This window comes from Theropithecus gelada, chromosome 10 (assembly GCF_003255815.1).
Source record: "Theropithecus gelada isolate Dixy chromosome 10, Tgel_1.0, whole genome shotgun sequence".
Classification (NCBI taxonomy): domain Eukaryota; kingdom Metazoa; phylum Chordata; class Mammalia; order Primates; family Cercopithecidae; genus Theropithecus; species Theropithecus gelada.
Window position 1 is genome coordinate 8,299,048 of NC_037678.1, and position 19,923 is coordinate 8,318,970.

General features: G+C 45.6%; 1 protein-coding gene across 3 annotated transcripts in view; it reads left to right on the top strand.

Moving 5' to 3' along the window:
• TCF20 (transcription factor 20) overlaps positions 1-19,923 on the top strand; it is a 126,075-nt gene that overhangs the window by 63,516 nt on the left and 42,636 nt on the right. For all 3 annotated transcript variants that reach the window (XM_025400021.1, XM_025400022.1, XM_025400020.1), the window contains exon 2: positions 7,065-12,749. In XM_025400021.1, coding sequence (XP_025255806.1) covers positions 7,101-12,749 — 5,649 coding nt within the window. In that variant the 5' untranslated portion in view covers positions 7,065-7,100. The remainder of the gene's footprint in view (positions 1-7,064; positions 12,750-19,923) is intronic.

Here is a 19,923-nt window from a genome sequence, read left to right on the forward strand (position 1 = left end):
TTTTTTTTTTTTTTTTTTTTTTTTTTTTTTTTGAGACGGAGTCTCGCCGTGTCGCCCAGGCTGGAGTGCAGTGGCGCGATCTCGGCTCACTGCAAGCTCCGCCTCCCGGGTTCACGCCATTCTCCCGCCTCAGCCTCCGAGTAGCTGGGACTACAGGCGCCCGCCACCACGCCCGGCTAGTTTTTTGTATTTTTAGTAGAGACGGGGTTTCACCGTGTTAGCCAGGATGGTCTCGATCTTCTGACCTCGTGATCCACCCGCCTCGGCCTCCCAAAGTGCTGGGATTACAGGCTTGAGCCACCGCGCCCGGCCTAAGAGAACTTTTCAAGTGTTATTCTAGCCCAAGAAAGATGAAAATGACAGTGACAAGGATGGAATGGGAAAGGACAAATACAGGAAAGAGAGTAGTGTCATGATGAGGTAGCATGGTAAATACAGAGTCAAAGTGAAAGGTTAGTTTGGAGTTATTCTAAAACTTCTTGGGACGATCATGGTGTTCTTGAGAAGAGGCAGTTGGGTCAGTTGAAGAAGAAGAACATTATCTTTGTCATTGAAAATGAGTTAGTTACTGCCTAATAATAAAGGCATTTTGTTATCTTTTAGAAATGATTACAGCCACAAGTGACACTCTCCAGAGTCCTTAAGTACTGATCTGTCTGGAGGGCCAGAGGCCTTACTCTGTCTCTTCATGGTCATTAAAACCTTTGCCATGTGGTTAATAAGCCCTACAGACCCCACTACATCCTTGGCATTCAGAGCCCAGCACCTGCCTGTAACTCTCTTCATAGTATCTCATCCAGTTTTGGACTTTGGGCATTTCTTAGTTTCTTGCAACTTGGCTGTGCATCTTGTCTGACATTTCTAAGTGTTTTGTTGAGGGAGGATTTTTAGTCCCTGTTCTATGTCATAGTGCATGAAATAGAAGTCTCTCATTCCCCAAGTGATAATAGTCTACTCTGAAATCCTAGGAATGAGAAAAATTCTTGTCAGGGTCCCAGTAGAAAACAGATGGCACACTCAGACTGGGTAATTTGAGGAGTGTTTAATTGTATCATTCAGGGTTCATTCAGGAAAAGAAGTTTTCTATTCCAGGTATGAATGATATTGATACAGGAATTAAGGCTTTACCCAACCCTGGAAAAACTGGAATGGGGAAGGTTCCTGATGATTTCATACTGGAGTGCCATAGTGAGTGGTTCTCATGAGCTCATGGGGAAGCCGCTGTGAATCCACGTGTACTGCATCTACCTCCAGGGAACATCATCAGCCTCTACATTTATTTTGCCTTCTGAATCTCTCTTGCACTTCTCATTGCAAACTCTAACCCAGAACCATGCTGGTAAAGGGTTCTGAAACGGTAGTTCTCAGCTTCTGATCTGCAGAGGAGAGCTTGGAAGGAGGGTGGTCATGATGCTGAGTTGACAACAATGCAGAAGATTAATAAAGGGACAGTACAGAGTGAGCAGGGTTTGGGGAAACCAACAAGAAAGTGAAGTCTTCTGGCCTGGCAGTAGCAGGAAGTTGTTACCTACTATCTTCTAGCCCTGAAGGGCAGAGGATGAAGTGGTTTCTGGAGCTTGGAGAAAGTGGCTGTATGTTCAGGGTGCCCGATGGAGCTGCAGCCATTGGTGGAGGGTCTAAGCCAGCCTCAGTAACCTCGGGGTGGGAGCCAGGAGAGTAAGTTCCTCTCTTACTTTCCTCCTCTCCTGCCTTTTACCAGCCGAACTGGGTCAGAAGGCAGAGAGTGGTGGGGCCTGTCAGTTGTCCCTCCAGTGTCACTTCTAGGGCACAGAAGAGAGGCTGTGGGGGCGAGCAGGGAATATCCCCCACACAAGGGCTATAACTAGATGCATCATTGTCAATATCTTGAGGATTTAAAGGCAAAGAAGGAGAATAAGAAAATCATGAAAGAGGATGAAAAAATTAGCTGGGGTCAGGCGCAGTGGCTGAATTATAACACTTTGGGAGGTTGAAACAGCAGGATCACATGAGCCCAGGAGTTTGAAACCAGCCTGGACAGCTTAGTGAGACTGTCTCTTATTTTTTTAAAACTATAAAAATTAACCAACCATGGTCCCAATTATGTTTTAAAAATTAGCCAGGGGTTCCATGCCTGTGGTCCCAGCTACCTGGGAGGCTGAGGCAGGAGTATTGCCTGAACTGGGAGTTGAGGCTGTGGTGAGCCCGTGGTTGTGCCACTGTACTCCAGCCTGGGCAACACAGTGAGACTCTTTCCAAAAAAGAGAATGGATTGGGAAGTGGGATGTTGTTGGACATATGGAGGAAGGAGGACAGAGAAAGCCAGTGTTGGTTTTCTGTAAGAGGGCAAGGTCATCAACCTTCCAATAGGATGGGGAGAACAAGTCTGCAGCTGGTTATGTGAGTGAGTTTGTGAGGTTGGCACATGGACTCTGGAATGTATAGGCACAGAGTTCTGTACCTCACTAAGACACCTCCACAGCCCTCCTGAAACTGTTAGGAATATAAGAGAAAAACAAACAGGAAAGGGAGAGTTAGTATGGATGGGAAGTACATTGGTAGACCTCTTTTTTATTTCTTTATTTATTGAGACAGAATCTCGCTTTGTTGCCCAGGCTGGAGGGCAGTGGCGCAATCTCAGCTCACTGCAACCTCTGCCTCCCGGGCTCAGGCGATCCTCCCGCCTCAACCCCCCGAGTTGCTGGGACTGCAGGCACGCATCACCATGCCCGGCTAATTTTTGTATTTTTTATAGAGATAGGGTTTCGCTGTGTTGCCCAGGCTGGTCTCGAACTCCTGAGCCCAAGCCATATGCCTGCCCCGACCTCCCAAAGTTCAGGAATTACAGGTGTGAGCCACTGTGCCCAGCCTCTTTTTTAGAGTATGTATGCAAGTTCCTTAGGTGACTTACTCCTTTGGGGCATCAGATTTTCCTTATTACTATTTGTATTCATTTAAACAAAGGAATTCAGGCACTTATTATTACTAATCACAGTGCTTTAAAACTGACTACACTGATGCTTTTTTTTAAGATGATGGGATAACATTGGAATTATCTCTGTTAGCATTTTTTTTTTTTAAGAGACAAGGTTACTGTCACCCAGGGTGGAGCACATTGGCACATTCATAGCTCATTGCAATCTTGAACTCCTGAGTTCAAGCAGTCCTCCTACCTCAGCCTCTTGAGCAGCTGGGACTATAGGCATACCTCATCACACTGTGTATTTTAATTTTTCCGCCCCCCCCCAGGCTGGTCTTGAACTGACCTCAAGCAATCCTCCCACTTTAGCCTCTCCCAAAACACTGGGATTGACAGATGTGAGCCACCACACCCAGCCTATTACTTATTTTTTAGCTCCACGTTTACATTTTCTGTTGTTGGTGTATACTACTTGGTTTTCTTAATTGGTTTTCTTGGCATTCCTAGAAAAGATAAACCTGGGCAACCACCTTCTAGTACTCAGGTGCTTCATGTATACTAAGAATATTTAGCGTGACTGGACCCATGCAGGAGGTATTTGGCCTTGAATTTTTTTTTTCTTCTATTCCATAAAGTAGAACCATAACAATAGGGAAAGAGGTATCATACAGGACAGGGAATCTGCCTGGGAGAGCTGAGAACAGACCTGAGAAGAGTCCTTCCTGTATCTGTTTTCCCTGTCTGGAGATAGGGCAGCCTGAGGTCTGATATGCTGATGTTTAAAGTGGCCTTTAGCTCTTGGTGGCTCCTATTTAGGAAGAATATGGAGCAAGTGGCAACATTGTTTATACACTCAGATCTTCAGAAGCCTGATTTTATTTCCAGAAGGATTAATTAAACAACATGTAACATAGTTTTTTATAGAGAATATCTCTTGAGAAAACTTTTCATTAGTGTAAACTGCTAGCTTTAATGTTTTTGTTCAATTTAGCCCCCATTCAGCCTTGTTTTATCTAGAGAAGGCCAGTGGCACTGAGTAGAGCAGGAGCACATCACAAGCAGAAAAAATTAATACTCGTGTAGACAGAATTGCTCTTGATAGTTCTGAGAATGATGGGGGAGGTAAAAAGCCAGCTGGAACAGTATGGAGGTCCTTGTGAGAGGGCGGCAGTGAAGGGACAGATTTATTGTGGGTGACTACCCACTTTCGAAGGCCGACCTGACAGGACAACTGGCATCTTTTACTGACCATGTGAAAGACCCGCTGGGCAGTGTAATGTTAAGAACATGGCCTGCCCCCGGCCCTGCTGCCTAGGAGCTTTGTGAACTCTGCTTCTGTTTCCCCATCTGTAAAACGAGCATGCTAGTGTTGTGAGGATTAAATGAGTTAGTGTATGTGAAGTGCTGGAACAGTGTCAAGCATCATCATCACCGTTTGAATAGCTATTACCTACTGCCCTGCAGATTCATTGGAACAAAGCAACAGAGGCATTTTGAATAGGATGAGAAGTTGTTTCCTTTAGATTCTGACATTATTTTACAGGAATATTTAATGATGGTTTTGGGTCACATGACTATATAATCAAACTTAAGGAGGTAGACCCTTGTCTAGCTGTTTTAGACTTAACCATATTTCAAGATGTGGGTCAAGGTTTTAGAATTTGGGGTTACTGGCCATTTTCTGCTCTAATCCATATTTACTTTCTGAAGTCTTAACAGTTCTCGTGTGGACTCAAGCTGGGTCTTTCCCTTAGAACTGGACCCATGGGATTTTACAGGCAAGGTCTTCAGCATCCTCCAACTCTGCTTTTAGGTTGATCATATTCTATTTTCACTTTCTACAATTCTGTCATGTCACTCCCACAGCACCATCTCTGAATATGTGAGTTCTAGCCTAGTTCTCTAAGACCTAGTTCTTACACCGTTTAATCATTCACACAGCCTCCCATGTGATGACGTGAAGATTACAACGAGGAACAGGCAGTCTCTGCCCTTTATGGAGTTTACATTTTAGTCAGGGGAGAGACAGACAGTAAACAAGTAGCATATATGTGTCTTGTTTGGAGTAAGTACGGGGCCAGGCAAGAGATAAAACAGGGGAGGGAGTTACAGCCAGGGAAAAGGTGTGGAGCTAGCTGTTTTTACTAGAATGACCAGGGAATGAGTGATACTTGCCCAAAGACTGGAAGGGAGAGCAAGCTGTCTGGCTTTGGGAGAAGAATGTGCAGGTGAGAACAGAGTTCCTATGTAGATATGCGGTAGGCCCGTTCCAGGAACAAGGAGACTGTGGGGCTAGAGCAGAGAAGTGGTAGGGGAGGAGGTCAGAGAGGTCATGGGATGGGAGCCGGGGCCTTTGAGACCAGTTTCCCCAAGAATGAGGTGGGAGCCACTTCAGGGATTGGAGAGGATGAGTCTGACTTACCTTTAAAAGGGTTGTTGACTTTTGTGCAGGCAACTTCACTTTCAGCTCCCCTTCAGGGAAACTAGCTTCATAAACCATTGTAACTAAACTAAACTGTCTATTAGTACCTCACTTTACCTCATATGTGTTTCGGAACTTGTTTTTTTAAATTGGTTCTAAAGTCATTTGGAGCAATTTGGCCTTGTCCCATTCATCTCTAACTCTGAGGAGACAGGCCCAGGAAAAAGGGGGGGAAAATCAGCTTGATTGATTGTTTTAAGAGGGATCATAAAAGGTAATACAAAGCGGTGGCTCAGTCAGATAACTTTGGTGGAAAGAGTCTGGGTCCTAGGCTTGATGAATTCCTGCTTTCCTCTCTGTTTTTTGCTGTCCTCCAAGATGATTGCTTCTAATTCTTCTTTCATAGTAATGGCCAGTAGTAACTGTGAGTTTAAAAATTGGCAAATAAAAATACCACATGGTGGGTAAAGGTGCTGAAACTTCTTGAAAACCCCCCAAAATAATCTGGAAGAATAGTCACTGATACTCACTGGCTTAGGTCTAGCCCTTTGTACCTGGGAACTGAAGGAGAGTGCTGGAGAGAGAGGGGTGCCTTAGACGCAATCTTATGCCAAGAAGAGGATGACTTCAAAGTTTGTGTGGAACCCATATGGGCTGAGTGTCCTGGAGTCACCAGTCATCACAGGTAGTTGGCAATTACAGTAAACCTGCAAAAATGTGCACTTGGACAGAAGGAATTGGCTGCATTTATCTGGCCAGTTCTGTTTCTCAGTGTTGGGGAGTGGCGATCAGCAGCCAGTGTTAAAACCCGCAGTTCAGTGATCACCCTAATACATGAAAGCAGAGAAATAAAAGTAGTGGCTTATGCCTGTAATCCCAAAACTTTGGGAGGCCGAGGCAGGAGGATCGTTTGAGGCCAGGTGTTTGATGCTGCAGTGAACTATGACTGTGCCCCTGCACACTCCAGCCTGAGCAACAGAGTGAGACCTTGTCTAAAAAATAAAAAGAAAAAAAGAAATTTTTTTTTTTACCCTGTACCCACTCCCTCCCCCCAATAACTGAAAGACTCGTTGAAAAACTGCTGTTTTTCATTGACGGTAATAACACAGCCCCATATTTTAATCTGGTTGAGTTTGGGGGCTCATTTGTTTAATAATGAAGGCATTATTAGATATATGAGACATACATGTTTTTGCTATGTTGGGTTTTATGCACTCAGGGTGCTGTTTTTCATTGTACTACAGATTCTTGTCTCACTCTTTAGGCCATTTCTCTGCATATATGCATTTTCAGAAGGGGATAGGGTAAAATATAAAAGATGAGATTCAAGATCAGGCTCGGTGGCTCACGCCTCTAATCCCAGCACTTTGGGAGGCCAAGGCGGGCGAATCACGAGATCAGGAGTTCAAGACCAGCCTGGCCAGCATGGTGAAACCCTGTCTTTACTAAAAATACAAAACATTAGTCAGGCATCGTGGCCACGTGCCTGTAGTCCCAGCTACTTGGGAGGCTGAGGTAGGAGAATTGCTTGAACCCTGCAGGTAGAGGTTGCAGTGAGCCGAGATTGTGCCATTGCACTCCAGCCTTGGTGACGGAACGAGACTGTCCCAAAAAGAAAAAGTAATTCAAACCAGTCAGCGTCATCTGGATATCTGAATCATCTTATCCCCTCCATCATCTAGACTTGATTTGTACCGAGGAGATGCGTGTCTAATGTTTTTCTTTCTTTTCTTCTATTTCTAGGAGGGCTGTTGGCCTGCTGCTGTGCTGCTGAACAGTATGCAGTCCTTTCGGGAGCAAAGCAGTTACCACGGAAACCAGCAAAGCTACCCACAGGAGGTACACGGTTCATCCCGGATAGAAGAGTTCAGCCCTCGTCAGGCCCAGATGTTCCAGAATTTTGGAGGTGCAGGTGGCAGTAGTGGTGGCAGTGGCAGTGGCAGTGGTGGTGGACGACGAGGAGCAGCAGCTGCTGCGGCAGCAATGGCTAGCGAGACCTCTGGCCATCAAGGTTACCAGGGTTTCAGGAAAGAGGCTGGAGATTTTTACTACATGGCAGGCAACAAAGACCCTGTGACTACAGGAACCCCACAGCCTCCTCAGCGAAGGCCTTCTGGGCCTGTGCAGAGCTATGGACCCCCCCAGGGGAGCAGCTTTGGCAATCAGTATGGGAGTGAGGGTCATGTGGGCCAGTTTCAAGCACAGCACTCTGGCCTTGGCAGTGTGTCGCATTATCAGCAGGATTACACAGGGCCTTTCTCTCCAGGGAGTGCTCAGTACCAACAGCAGGCTTCCAGCCAGCAGCAGCAGCAGCAAGTCCAGCAGTTGAGACAACAGCTTTACCAGTCCCATCAGCCCCTGCCACAGGCCACTGGCCAACCAGCATCCAGCTCATCCCATCTACAGCCAATGCAGCGGCCCTCAACTCTGCCATCCTCTGCTGCTGGTTACCAGTTAAGAGTGGGTCAGTTTGGCCAACACTATCAGTCTTCTGCTTCCTCCTCCTCCTCCTCCTCCTTCCCTTCACCACAGCGTTTTAGCCAGTCTGGACAGAGTTATGATGGCAGTTACAGTGTGAATGCTGGATCTCAGTATGAAGGACACAGTGTGGGTTCAAATGCACAGGCTTATGGAACACAATCCAATTACAGCTATCAGCCTCAATCTATGAAGAATTTTGAACAGGCAAAGATTCCACAAGGGACCCAACAGGGGCAGCAGCAGCAGCAGCAGCCGCAGCAACAACAACACCCTCCTCAGCATGTGATGCAGTATACCAACACTGCCACCAAGCTGCCCCTGCAAAGCCAGGTGGGGCAGTACAACCAACCTGAGGTTCCTGTGAGGTCCCCCATGCAGTTTCACCAGAACTTCAGCCCCATTTCTAACCCTTCCCCAGCTGCCTCTGTGGTTCAGTCTCCAAGCTGTAGTTCTACCCCATCTCCTCTCATGCAGACTGGGGAGAATCTCCAGTGTGGGCAAGGCAGTGTGCCTATGGGTTCCAGAAACAGAATTTTACAGTTGATGCCTCAACTCAGTCCAACTCCATCAATGATGCCCAGTCCTAATTCTCATGCCGCAGGCTTCAAAGGTTTTGGACTAGAAGGGGTACCAGAAAAGCGACTGACAGATCCTGGGTTGAGTAGTTTGAGTGCTCTGAGTACTCAAGTGGCCAATCTTCCTAACACTGTCCAGCACATGTTACTTTCTGATGCCCTGACTCCTCAGAAGAAGACCTCCAAGAGGCCCTCATCTTCCAAGAAAGCAGATAGCTGCACAAACTCTGAAGGCTCCTCACAACCTGAGGAACAGCTGAAGTCCCCTATGGCAGAGTCTTTAGATGGAGGCTGCTCCAGCAGTTCAGAGGATCAAGGTGAGAGGGTGCGGCAGCTAAGTGGTCAGAGCACCAGCTCTGACACCACCTACAAGGGCGGAGCCTCTGAGAAAGCTGGCTCCTCACCGGCACAAGGTGCTCAGAATGAACCCGCCAGACTCAATGCTAGTCCTGCCGCAAGAGAAGAGACCACCTCACCAGGCGCTAAGGACATGCCATTGTCCGACGGGAACCCAAAGGTTAATGAGAAGACAGTTGGGGTGATTGTCTCCCGGGAAGCCATGACAAGTCGGGTAGAAAAGCCTGGGGGGCAAGATAAAGGCTCCCAAGAGGATGATCCTGCAGCGACTCAAAGGCCACCAAGCAATGGTGGGGCAAAGGAAACGAGTCATGCATCACTTCCCCAGCCAGAGCCTCCAGGAGGAGGAGGGAGCAAAGGAAACAAGAATGGCGATAACAATTCCAACCATAATGGAGAAGGAAATGGCCAGAGTGGCCACTCTGCAGTGGGCCCTGGTTTTACAAGCAGAACTGAACCTAGCAAATCTCCTGGAAGTCTGCGCTATAGTTACAAAGATAGTTTCGGGTCAGCTGTGCCACGAAATGTCAGTGGCTTTCCTCAGTATCCTACAGGGCAAGAAAAGGGGGATTTCACTGGCCATGGGGAACGAAAGGGTAGAAATGAAAAATTCCCAAGCCTCCTGCAGGAAGTGCTTCAGGGTTACCACCACCACCCTGACAGGAGATATTCTAGGAGTACTCAGGAGCACCAGGGGATGGCTGGTAGCCTAGAAGGAACCACAAGGCCCAATGTCTTGGTTAGTCAAACCAATGAATTAGCTAGCAGGGGCCTTCTGAACAAAAGCATTGGGTCTCTATTAGAAAATCCCCACTGGGGCCCCTGGGAAAGGAAATCAAGCAGCACAGCTCCTGAAATGAAACAGATCAATTTGACTGACTATCCAATTCCCAGAAAGTTTGAAATAGAGCCTCAGTCATCAGCCCATGAGCCTGGGGGTTCCCTCTCTGAAAGAAGATCAGTGATCTGTGATATTTCTCCACTAAGACAGATTGTCAGGGACCCCGGCGCTCACTCACTGGGACACATGAGTGCCGACACCAGAATTGGGAGGAATGACCGTCTCAATCCAACTCTAAGTCAGTCGGTCATTCTTCCTGGTGGTTTAGTGTCCATGGAAACCAAGCTGAAATCCCAGAGCGGGCAGATAAAAGAGGAAGACTTTGAACAGTCTAAATCCCAAGCTAGTTTCAATAACAAGAAATCTGGAGACCACTGCCATCCTTCTAGCATCAAGCATGAGTCTTACCGCAGCAATGCCAGCCCTGGAGCAGCAACCCATGATTCCCTTTCAGACTACGGCCCTCAAGACAGCAGACCCACGCCAATGCGGCGGGTCCCTGGCAGAGTTGGTGGTCGGGAGGGCATGAGGGGTCGGTCCCCTTCTCAATATCATGACTTTGCAGAAAAACTGAAAATGTCTCCTGGGCGGAGCAGAGGCCCAGGGGGAGACCCTCATCACATGAATCCACACATGACCTTTTCAGAGAGGGCCAACCGGAGTTCTTTACATGCTCCCTTTTCTCCCAACTCAGAAACCCTGGCCTCTGCTTATCACACAAATACTCGGGCTCATGTTTATGGGGACCCTAATGCAGGTTTGAATTCTCAGCTGCATTATAAGAGACAGATGTACCAACAGCAACCAGAGGAGTATAAAGACTGGAGCAGCAGTTCTGCTCAGGGAGTGATTGCTGCAGCACAGCACAGGCAGGAGGGGCCACGGAAGAGTCCAAGGCAGCAGCAGTTTCTTGACAGAGTACGGAGCCCTTTGAAAAATGACAAAGATGGTATGATGTATGGCCCACCGGTAGGGACTTACCATGACCCAAGCGCTCAGGAGGCTGGGCGCTGCCTAATGTCTAGTGATGGTCTGCCTAACAAGGGCATGGAATTAAAGCATGGCTCTCAGAAGTTACAAGAATCCTGTTGGGATCTTTCTCGGCAAACTTCTCCAGCCAAAAGCAGCGGTCCTCCAGGAATGGCCAGTCAAAAAAGGTATGGACCACCCCATGAGACTGATGGACATGGACTAGCTGAGGCTACACAGTCATCCAAACCTAGTAATGTTATGCTAAGACTTCCAGGCCAGGAGGATCATTCTTCTCAAAACCCCTTAATCATGAGGAGGCGTGTTCGTTCTTTTATCTCTCCCATTCCCAGTAAGAGACAGTCACAAGATGTAAAGAACAGTAGCACTGAAGATAAAGGTCGCCTCCTTCACCCATCAAAAGAAGGCGCTGATAAAGCATTCAATTCCTATGCCCATCTTTCTCACAGTCAGGATATCAAGTCTATCCCTAAGAGAGATTCCTCCAAGGACCTTCCAAGTCCAGATAATAGAAACTGCCCTGCTGTTACCCTCACAAGCCCTGCTAAGACCAAAATACTGCCCCCACGGAAAGGACGGGGGTTGAAATTGGAAGCTATAGTTCAGAAGATTACATCCCCAAATATTAGGAGGAGTGCATCCTCGAACAGTGCGGAGGCTGGGGGAGACACGGTTACGCTTGATGATATACTGTCTTTGAAGAGTGGTCCTTCTGAAGGTGGGAGTGTTGCTGTTCAGGATGCTGACATAGAGAAGAGAAAAGGTGAGGTGGCTTCTGACCTAGTCAGTCCAGCAAACCAGGAGTTGCACATTGAGAAACCTCTTCCAAGGTCTTCAGAAGAGTGGCGTGGCAGCGGGGATGACAAAGTGAAGACAGAGACACATGCAGAAACGGTTACTGCCGGAAAGGAACCCCCTGGTGCCATGACATCCACAACCTCACAGAAGCCTGGTAGTAACCAAGGGAGACCAGATGGTTCCCTGGGTGGAACAGCACCTTTAATGTTTCCAGACTCAAAGAATGTACCTCCAGCGGGCATATTGGCCCCTGAGGCAAACCCCAAGGCTGAAGAGAAAGAGAACGATACAGTGACGATTTCACCCAAGCAAGAAGGTTTCCCTCCAAAGGGATATTTCCCATCAGGAAAAAAGAAGGGGAGACCCATTGGTAGTGTGAATAAGCAAAAGAAACAGCAGCAGCCACCGCCTCCACCTCCTCAGCCCCCACAGATACCAGAAGGTTCTGCAGATGGAGAGCCAAAGCCAAAAAAACAGAGGCAAAGGAGGGAGAGAAGGAAGCCTGGGGCCCAGCCAAGGAAGCGAAAAACCAAACAAGCAGTTCCCATTGTGGAACCCCAAGAACCTGAGATCAAACTAAAGTATGCCACCCAGCCACTGGATAAAACTGACGCCAAGAACAAGTCTTTTTACCCTTACATCCATGTAGTCAATAAGTGTGAACTTGGAGCCGTTTGTACAATCATCAATGCTGAAGAAGAAGAACAGACCAAATTGGTGAGGGGCAGGAAGGGTCAGAGGTCACTGACCCCTCCACCTAGCAGCACTGAAAGCAAGGCGCTCCCGGCCTCGTCCTTTATGCTTCAGGGACCTGTTGTGACAGAGTCTTCGGTTATGGGGCACCTGGTTTGCTGTCTGTGTGGCAAGTGGGCCAGTTACCGGAACATGGGTGACCTCTTTGGACCTTTTTATCCCCAAGATTATGCAGCCACTCTCCCGAAGAATCCGCCTCCTAAGAGGGCCACAGAAATGCAGAGCAAAGTTAAGGTACGGCACAAAAGTGCTTCTAATGGTTCCAAGACGGACACTGAGGAGGAGGAAGAGCAGCAGCAGAAGGAGCAGAGGAGCCTGGCCGCACACCCCAGGTTTAAGCGGCGCCACCGCTCGGAAGACTGTGGTGGAGGTCCTCGGTCCCTGTCCAGGGGGCTCCCTTGTAAAAAAGCAGCCACCGAGGGCAGCAGTGAAAAGACTGTTTTGGACTCGAAGCCTTCCGTGCCCACCACTTCAGAAGGTGGCCCTGAGCTGGAGTTACAAATCCCTGAACTACCTCTTGACAGCAATGAATTTTGGGTCCATGAGGGTTGTATTCTCTGGGCCAATGGAATCTACCTGGTTTGTGGCAGGCTCTATGGCCTGCAGGAAGCGCTGGAAATAGCCAGAGAGATGGTGAGTATAAGAAATCTTTTGCCAGCTTGGGATTTTTATTTCATTTGGTTCCTCTTTTCCCATGTTTTTGTTCTTACATGTCACGTGATGATTCTTCCTCGTTAAAGCGCCTATCCCCACATGATGGACAGAAAACGAAATAGGTAATTTGGAAGATTTGTGTAGACTTCTAAAATCATTTTTCATTTTTTGAAATGTATAACTTATGAAGCATACTATGATTATATTTCCTTCTAAAACATTTAATTTCTCTAGGATTACTAACTCATGTATTCATTTGCTTTTTATTTTGTTGGACCACATCTTTTCTAACCCACACTTTCCAATTGGGATATTTATTCTTTGGGTTGGCTTCATAACTATTATCCTGGGGCAGATCATCATCTTCATTTCTTTCTCTCCTCTATTGAATGTTCTGTTTCCTGAATCCCATGTCTTCATGATTCTTAAAGTGGGCCTTCGTTTAAGGGTGTGCATCATCCTTTAGTAGTTTTATGACAAGGGGTGCGTGGAAATGCAAAAATGTTGAGATCCTGTATATTTGAGCATGACTTTATCCTAGCCTCATGCTTAATTGAGAATTGGCTAGGTGTGGAATTCTAGATTGGAAGTGATTTTTCTCTTACTGTCTTGCAGTCATTGTTCCTGGTTTGTCCTCTAGCTTCCAGTGCTGCAGATGAGAAGACTGCCATTCTAATTTTTCATCCCTCGTACGTGTTCTGTTTTTCTCCTGGAAAGTTTGAGGATCTTCTCCTTTTCCCTAGGATCTTGAGATGTCAAAATGATAGGTCTTGACTAGGTCTCCTCATTGATTATGTTGGTTACTCTATGAGATCTCTTTCAGTTCAGGAAATTTGTCATGTGGTAGTTCTTTGAAAATTTCCTTCCATTTTCTTTGCTCTCTCTTTTTATAATTCCTGTTAATGTAAGGCATTTTACCTCCTGGGTTGATCCTCTGTTTTTATCTTTTCTCCTCTGTTTTATCTCATTATCTTTTTGTTGTGATTTCTCCGTGCTTTCTTCAACTTTATCATCTAATATTTTTGTTTTGTTTTGGTTTTTTGTCACTCAGGCTGGAATGCAGTGGTGCGTTCACAGCTCACTGCATTCTGGAACTCAGGCTCCCTGGTACCTGGGACTAAAGGCGTGTGCCACCATGCCCAGCTAATATTTATATTTTTTGCAGAGACGGGGTCTCACTGTGTTGCCCAGAGTGGTCTCAAACTGCTGTACTCAAGCAATCCTTCCACTTTGGCCTTCCAAAGTGCCAGGATTTTAGGCATGTGCCACAAGCCACAGCGTCCAGCCTTCTAGTCTTTTATTTACTTATTTTTTTCCTGATATTTTGAAGAGCGCTTTTTTTTTCTCTGAATGTACTGACTTTTAAAGAACAGAGCCTAGTTGATGGCTCTAATCATTTCTCTTACTTTTTGAATACATTATAATGTGTTTTTTGTTTTTGTTTTTGTTTCAGACAGTTTCACGCCCTTACCCAGGCTGGAGTGCAGTGATGTGATCATGGCTCACTGCGGCCTCCAACCACTGGGCTCAAGGGATCCTTCCAAGTAGCTGGACCACAGGTGCATGCCAGTACACCTGGCAAAGTTTTTTACTTTTTGTAGAGACAGCATTTTACTTTGTTGCCCAGGCAGGCTGGTCTCACCTCCTGAGCTTAAGCAATCCTCCCACCTCAGCCTTCCAAAGTGCTGGAATTGTATGCGTGAGCCACCACTCTTGGCCTGTATTGTAATTCTTAAAAATCTTTGTCTGTTTCCTATTTTCTCCTTTCTTGTTAGAGGTTCTTCAGATGTCTTGATATATATTTTGTTTGTTTGTTTGTTTTTCTTTTTTTTTCTTTTTTGAGACGGAGTTTCGCTCTTGTTGCCCAGGCTGGAATGCAATGGCTCACAGCTCACTGCAACCTCCGCCTCCCAGGTGCAAGCTATTCTCCTGCCTCAGCCTCCCGAGTAGCTGGGATTACAGGCATGCGCCACCATGTGCAGCTAATTTTGTATTTTTAGTAGAGACGGGGTTTCTCCATGTTGGTCAGGCTGGTCTTGAACTCCTGACCTTAGGTGATCTGCCCACCTCGGCCTCCCAAAGTGCTGGGATTACAGGCTTAAGCCACCACGTCCGGCCTTGATTTATATTTTTAAGAGAGAAAGAGACATTTTAAAAAATGGCTTGAAGCTCTGTGTTACAGTATGGGCCAGGCTTGCTAGCCTGTAGTCCTCTCCGTAGAATAATAAGGCAGGCAGCCAGCATATAGGTCTTTTCTCTGAGTTGAGTTTTCCCAGAGGAAAAAAAAAAATTTTTTGTTTTGTTCCAGAGAAAAATCTTGAGATTTCCTGTCTAGAGGTGCAAGCCTGGCTGCCAGCATCCTAAAAGCCAAGTGGAGAAGGGGATGTAGGGTTGTGTGGGTGGGGATATGGGCTTACCATTCAGTGTGTGGACTTTGACAGTCTCCCACCTGTTTTTAGTAGATGAGGACAGTTACCTGGTTGAATTAAGGATCTAACTCCTCTTAGAAACTTTGGGCTAATGCTCTATTTTTCAGCCCCATGTTGCACCCCCACTTACTGAGGCCTCCCCAAGCTCTGTGCCGTAAAGTGGCGGGCTTTCTAATGGCTCCCCCACTGCACTCATCATTACTGTCTGCTTCCTTTCAGTGCACAGAATTACTGTTACTCACTTCATCTCTCCTATTTCCAGTTTCCCATTGCTCATGCTGTCATGAGTTTATCTTGCAAGTTTATCCACTTTTTTGTGGGAAGGGATCAAATGGATGTACAACTGTATGTTTCGTAGTCTACCATATTATTTTTAACCTTCTGGCAAAAAGGAGGTTCCCCTAGACTATAGTAAAAATTATATTGAATGTGAAATATATATTTGAAATTAGAACATTTTAATTCAGTCACGCAAGGAGCTTGCCCTTTCTTCTTATGTCCCCTAATCCCCCAATTATGGTCTTTTATTTTTCCCTCCTTCCCTCTCTCCATTATTAACGTCACTGTTAATAATTAACGTCACTGTGAAACTCCAAGTTTGAGGTAGAAGATTTACTTCCCCTAAGAAGTTTATACGCAATGACATTTTAAAATGCAAAGATCCTAGGAGGGTGTAATATTTAAGACCCTAAAGTACAAAATTCTTTAGTCAAAGTTGAGCCCTCAAAATAATCCGTTAATCATCCTCTTGCCAAAGTTGAGTTCTTGCTTCCCAGCTTTCCTTGGAAAGTCACAGTATTTGGTGGGTTTTTTGTTGTTGTTTGTGTTTTGAGACAGAATCTCACTTTGTTGCGGAGTTTCACCGTGTTGGCCAGGCTGGTCTGAAACTCCTGACCTCAGATCATCCACCCGCCTTGACCTCCTAAAGTGTTGTGATTACAGGTGTGGGTCACTGCGCCCAGCCTTTTTATTGCTTTTTGATGTGCATATGTGTATGTGACCATCTGACAGTGTTTTCGTTATTTCAACATTTACTATTATAGCACAGTTTTTATGTGTAAACTTTTAGGCATTCTATAGCAATAATTGATAATCAACAATCAGGCTAAATATTCCCCAGCAAATCTCTAGATCCTGTGTCTCAATCCAGGTCTTAGGCCGGGTGTGATGACTCAAGCCTGTAATCCCAGCACTTTGGGAGGCCGAGGTAGGTGGATCACCTGAGGTCAGGAGTTCAAGATCAGCCTAGCCAACATGGTCAAACCCCGTCTCTACTAAAAATATACAAAAATTAGCTGGGCATGGTGGTGGGCACCTGTAATCCCAGCTACTCGGGAGGCTGAGGCAGGAGAATAGCTTGAGCCTAGGAGGCAGAGGTTGCAGTGAGCCAAGATTGTGCCACTGCACTCTAGCCTGGGCGACTGAGCGGGATTCTGTCTCAGAAAAAAAAAAAAAAAAAAAAAAAAAAGTTAGGCTTATTGTCTCTTAGAGCTGATGTACCACTATCACTATAAGATCCGTTTCTAGCTTTTATTTACCTGGCTTTTATTCTACTTCTCTCAATGCGCTCAAGGACAAATTAAAATTACACTAACTTGCCTTTTATTTAATTTGACAGATGATGTTTCAATTGTCCAGGATACTTTTGAGTCTAGTTTTATCTTTAGGTTTTAGCAGATAGATGTATTCAGTTTTGGTCTTGCTTAATGAGCATGCTCTTAATCCTATCATGTAAGATAAAGCCACGTATATTTCATTAGAGATCCATTTTGGCCTGTGTATTAGGTGTCTTGACAAGCACGATGTTACATTAAAATATTGGGAAGTCCTCAAGAGACATTGCTCCTCTCCCTGTGTCACACTACTCTGAAAATTGCCAAAAACTAGAACATTTCTATATTTTAAAATGGCCTTTACTTTCCTTCCTTTTTCCCTTCCCGCAAGTGTGGGACTTGGGAATCTATTTATTTCTGCACAGTTCCCTTTGCTTCTGTCCAGCATTGACCCCTGTTTGTTTGCCTTGGTATAATTGTGGATGAGAATCAGAATGACCTCTGACATGAATGATATTACAGAGGTAATTGCCTCTGAACGGGTATGGGTATAACTTGGTATGTACAAATCACCTTTGAGACATTAAGGAATGCGAAGGCATGTAGGGATGTGACAGAAGGTGGATCTGGTGGCCATGGATCCCTTGAGGCTGCATAGCCCTACTAGTGGGAGAGGCTTTGCTTATTCCCCTCTCATAGAAGGTGCCTCTCCCAAATTTTTCCAACCTCCCTTGGGAAATTTTTAATCTTTTTTTTACCTGACAGTGTATGTTAACTCGTTTTAGGTTAATTTTTATTTTCTATTTTTATTTTTATTTTGAGATGAGTCTTGCTCTGTTGCCAGGCTGGAGTGCAGTGGTGCGATCTCAGCTCACTGTAGCCACCTCCTCGTGAGTTCAAGTGACTCTCCTGCCTCAGTCTCCCAAGTAACTGGGACTGCAGGCATACACCACCATAGCTGGCTAATTTTTGTATTTTTAGTAGAGATGGGGTTTCACCATGTTGGGCAGGCTGATCTCGAACTCCTGATCTCAAGTGATCCGCCTGCCTCAGCCTCCCAAAGTGTTGGGATTACAGGCGTGAGCCGCCGTGCCTGGCCAATTTTCTTTAAATTTCTGAATCAATATATTTTTATTTTTATTTATTTATTTTTTTTTGAGATGGAGTCTTGCTCTGTCGCCCAGGCTGGAGTGCAGTGGCCGGATCTCAGCTCACTGCAAGCTCCGCCTCCTGGGTTTACGCCATTCTCCTGCCTCAGCCTCCCGAGTAGCTGGGACTACAGGCGCCCGCCACCTTGCCTGGCTAGTTTTTTGGGTTTTTTTTGTTTTTTTTTTTTTTTTTTTTTTAGTAGAGACGGGGTTTTACCGTGTTAGCCAGGATGGTCTTGATCGCCTGACCTCATGATCCGCCCGTCTCGGCCTCCCAAAGTGCTGGAATTACAGGCTTGAGCCACTGCACCCGGCCATCTGAATCAATATATTAAAGATTATATTTAGGGTTTTTTGTTTTTCTTAAATTTATTTTTTGAGACAGGGTCTCACTCTGTCATCCAGGCTGGAGTGCAGTGGTGTGATCTTGGCTCACTGTAACCTCTGCCTCCCGTATTCAAGTGATTCTCCTGCCTCAGCCTCCCCAGTAGCTGAGATTACAGGTGTGTGCCACCACACCCAGCTAATTTTTGTATTTTTAGTAGAGACGGGATTTGACGATGTTGACCACTCTGGCCTCGAACTCCTGACCTTAAGGAATCCACCCTCCTCGGCCTCCCAAAGTACTGGGATTACAGGTGTGAGCCACCGCACCTGGCCGATTTAGGGGTTTATTTTTAATACAAGTTTAAATAATGGATAATTATTTATTTCCCACATCTAACAGACTCATATCTTTCTTAAATTTACTTTAAGTGGTGATGAAAAACATGATTTGAAAAATATAAAATAGATTGCATTATGAAAATGAAACCACATATTAGAACATCAAAACAGCCAAGTCAGAAAGGTAGTCTCTTTAGTTTAACTATAAAATAGAGCCATCAGTCTATATGCTCTCTAAATTCTCAACTATATGTTCCTTGAAGGTGGTCATTTCCAGGGCCTGGCAAGGCCCCCATCCTGGTGAAGTCTCCCTTCAACTCTGATTCTCTGCTCCTAACTCCAGTATCTCACCCCCACCCCCACCCCTACCTGATTGTTCCTCCTCTGCACCTGCTACACTGCCCTTTCTCACATTCCCACGCTCCCTTTCTCCATTCTCCTCTCCCTCCCAGCCCCCTCTCTCTGGCAAGCACTTGCTGTTTGTTACTTCAGCTGGGACCCGTCTTCATTTCTCACTCTCTAGGCGGTGGCGCCCTGTTCCCCTTGCTATTTCCTTAGCTTTCAGTATATAGCAGAGAGTTGTATCTAATTTACCTGTTTTTCTTAACACTATGTGGTATATCTTTTTATATCACTACATGATGACATTGACACTAAATTTCCAGAGAAAGGGTTTTCTTTCAGGATTTTGTCCAAATTCTAAAGGATCAAGTGAAATTTTTAGTTTTGAATTTTATTGTATATATTACCTTACAGAATAAATCATGACAAATTGAAGGACTCAAATTTTACTATGATTTATTTATTGATTTTTTTTCTTTTTAGAGGTGGGGGATGATGTGGGGAGCATTACACATGATTTTAAAGTAAAATTTATAAGGAGTGCACGATTCTTTGGAAATGCCAAGGCTGGGCAAGGTGGCTTATGCTTGTAATCCTAGCACTTTGGATTACTTGAGCCCAGGAGTTTGAGACCAGCCTGGGCAACATGGAGAAACCTTGTTTCTACCAAAAATACGAAAATTAGCCAATCTTTTAACCCAGTCTCAAAATAAATAGAGAAAAATATTCAAAAATATCCCAAAGGACCATAAACAAGAATATTGATAAACAAGCCACAACACACAAGTTGTTATATATTAATTACTCATCCCTGGGATGTTAAACTAGTTATTGCTAATCTGTTAAAACAGCAAACAGTAAATAGCATGTAAAAGCAGGCATCCCTTTCTTTTTTTTTTTTTTTTTTTTTTTTTTTGGGGGGTTTCCCTCTTTTCCCCCGGGGGGGGTGGTGTCGCCCAAATCTCCGCCCCCGCAAAACTTCCCCCCCCCGGTTTACCCCCTAGTCCTTTCCCAA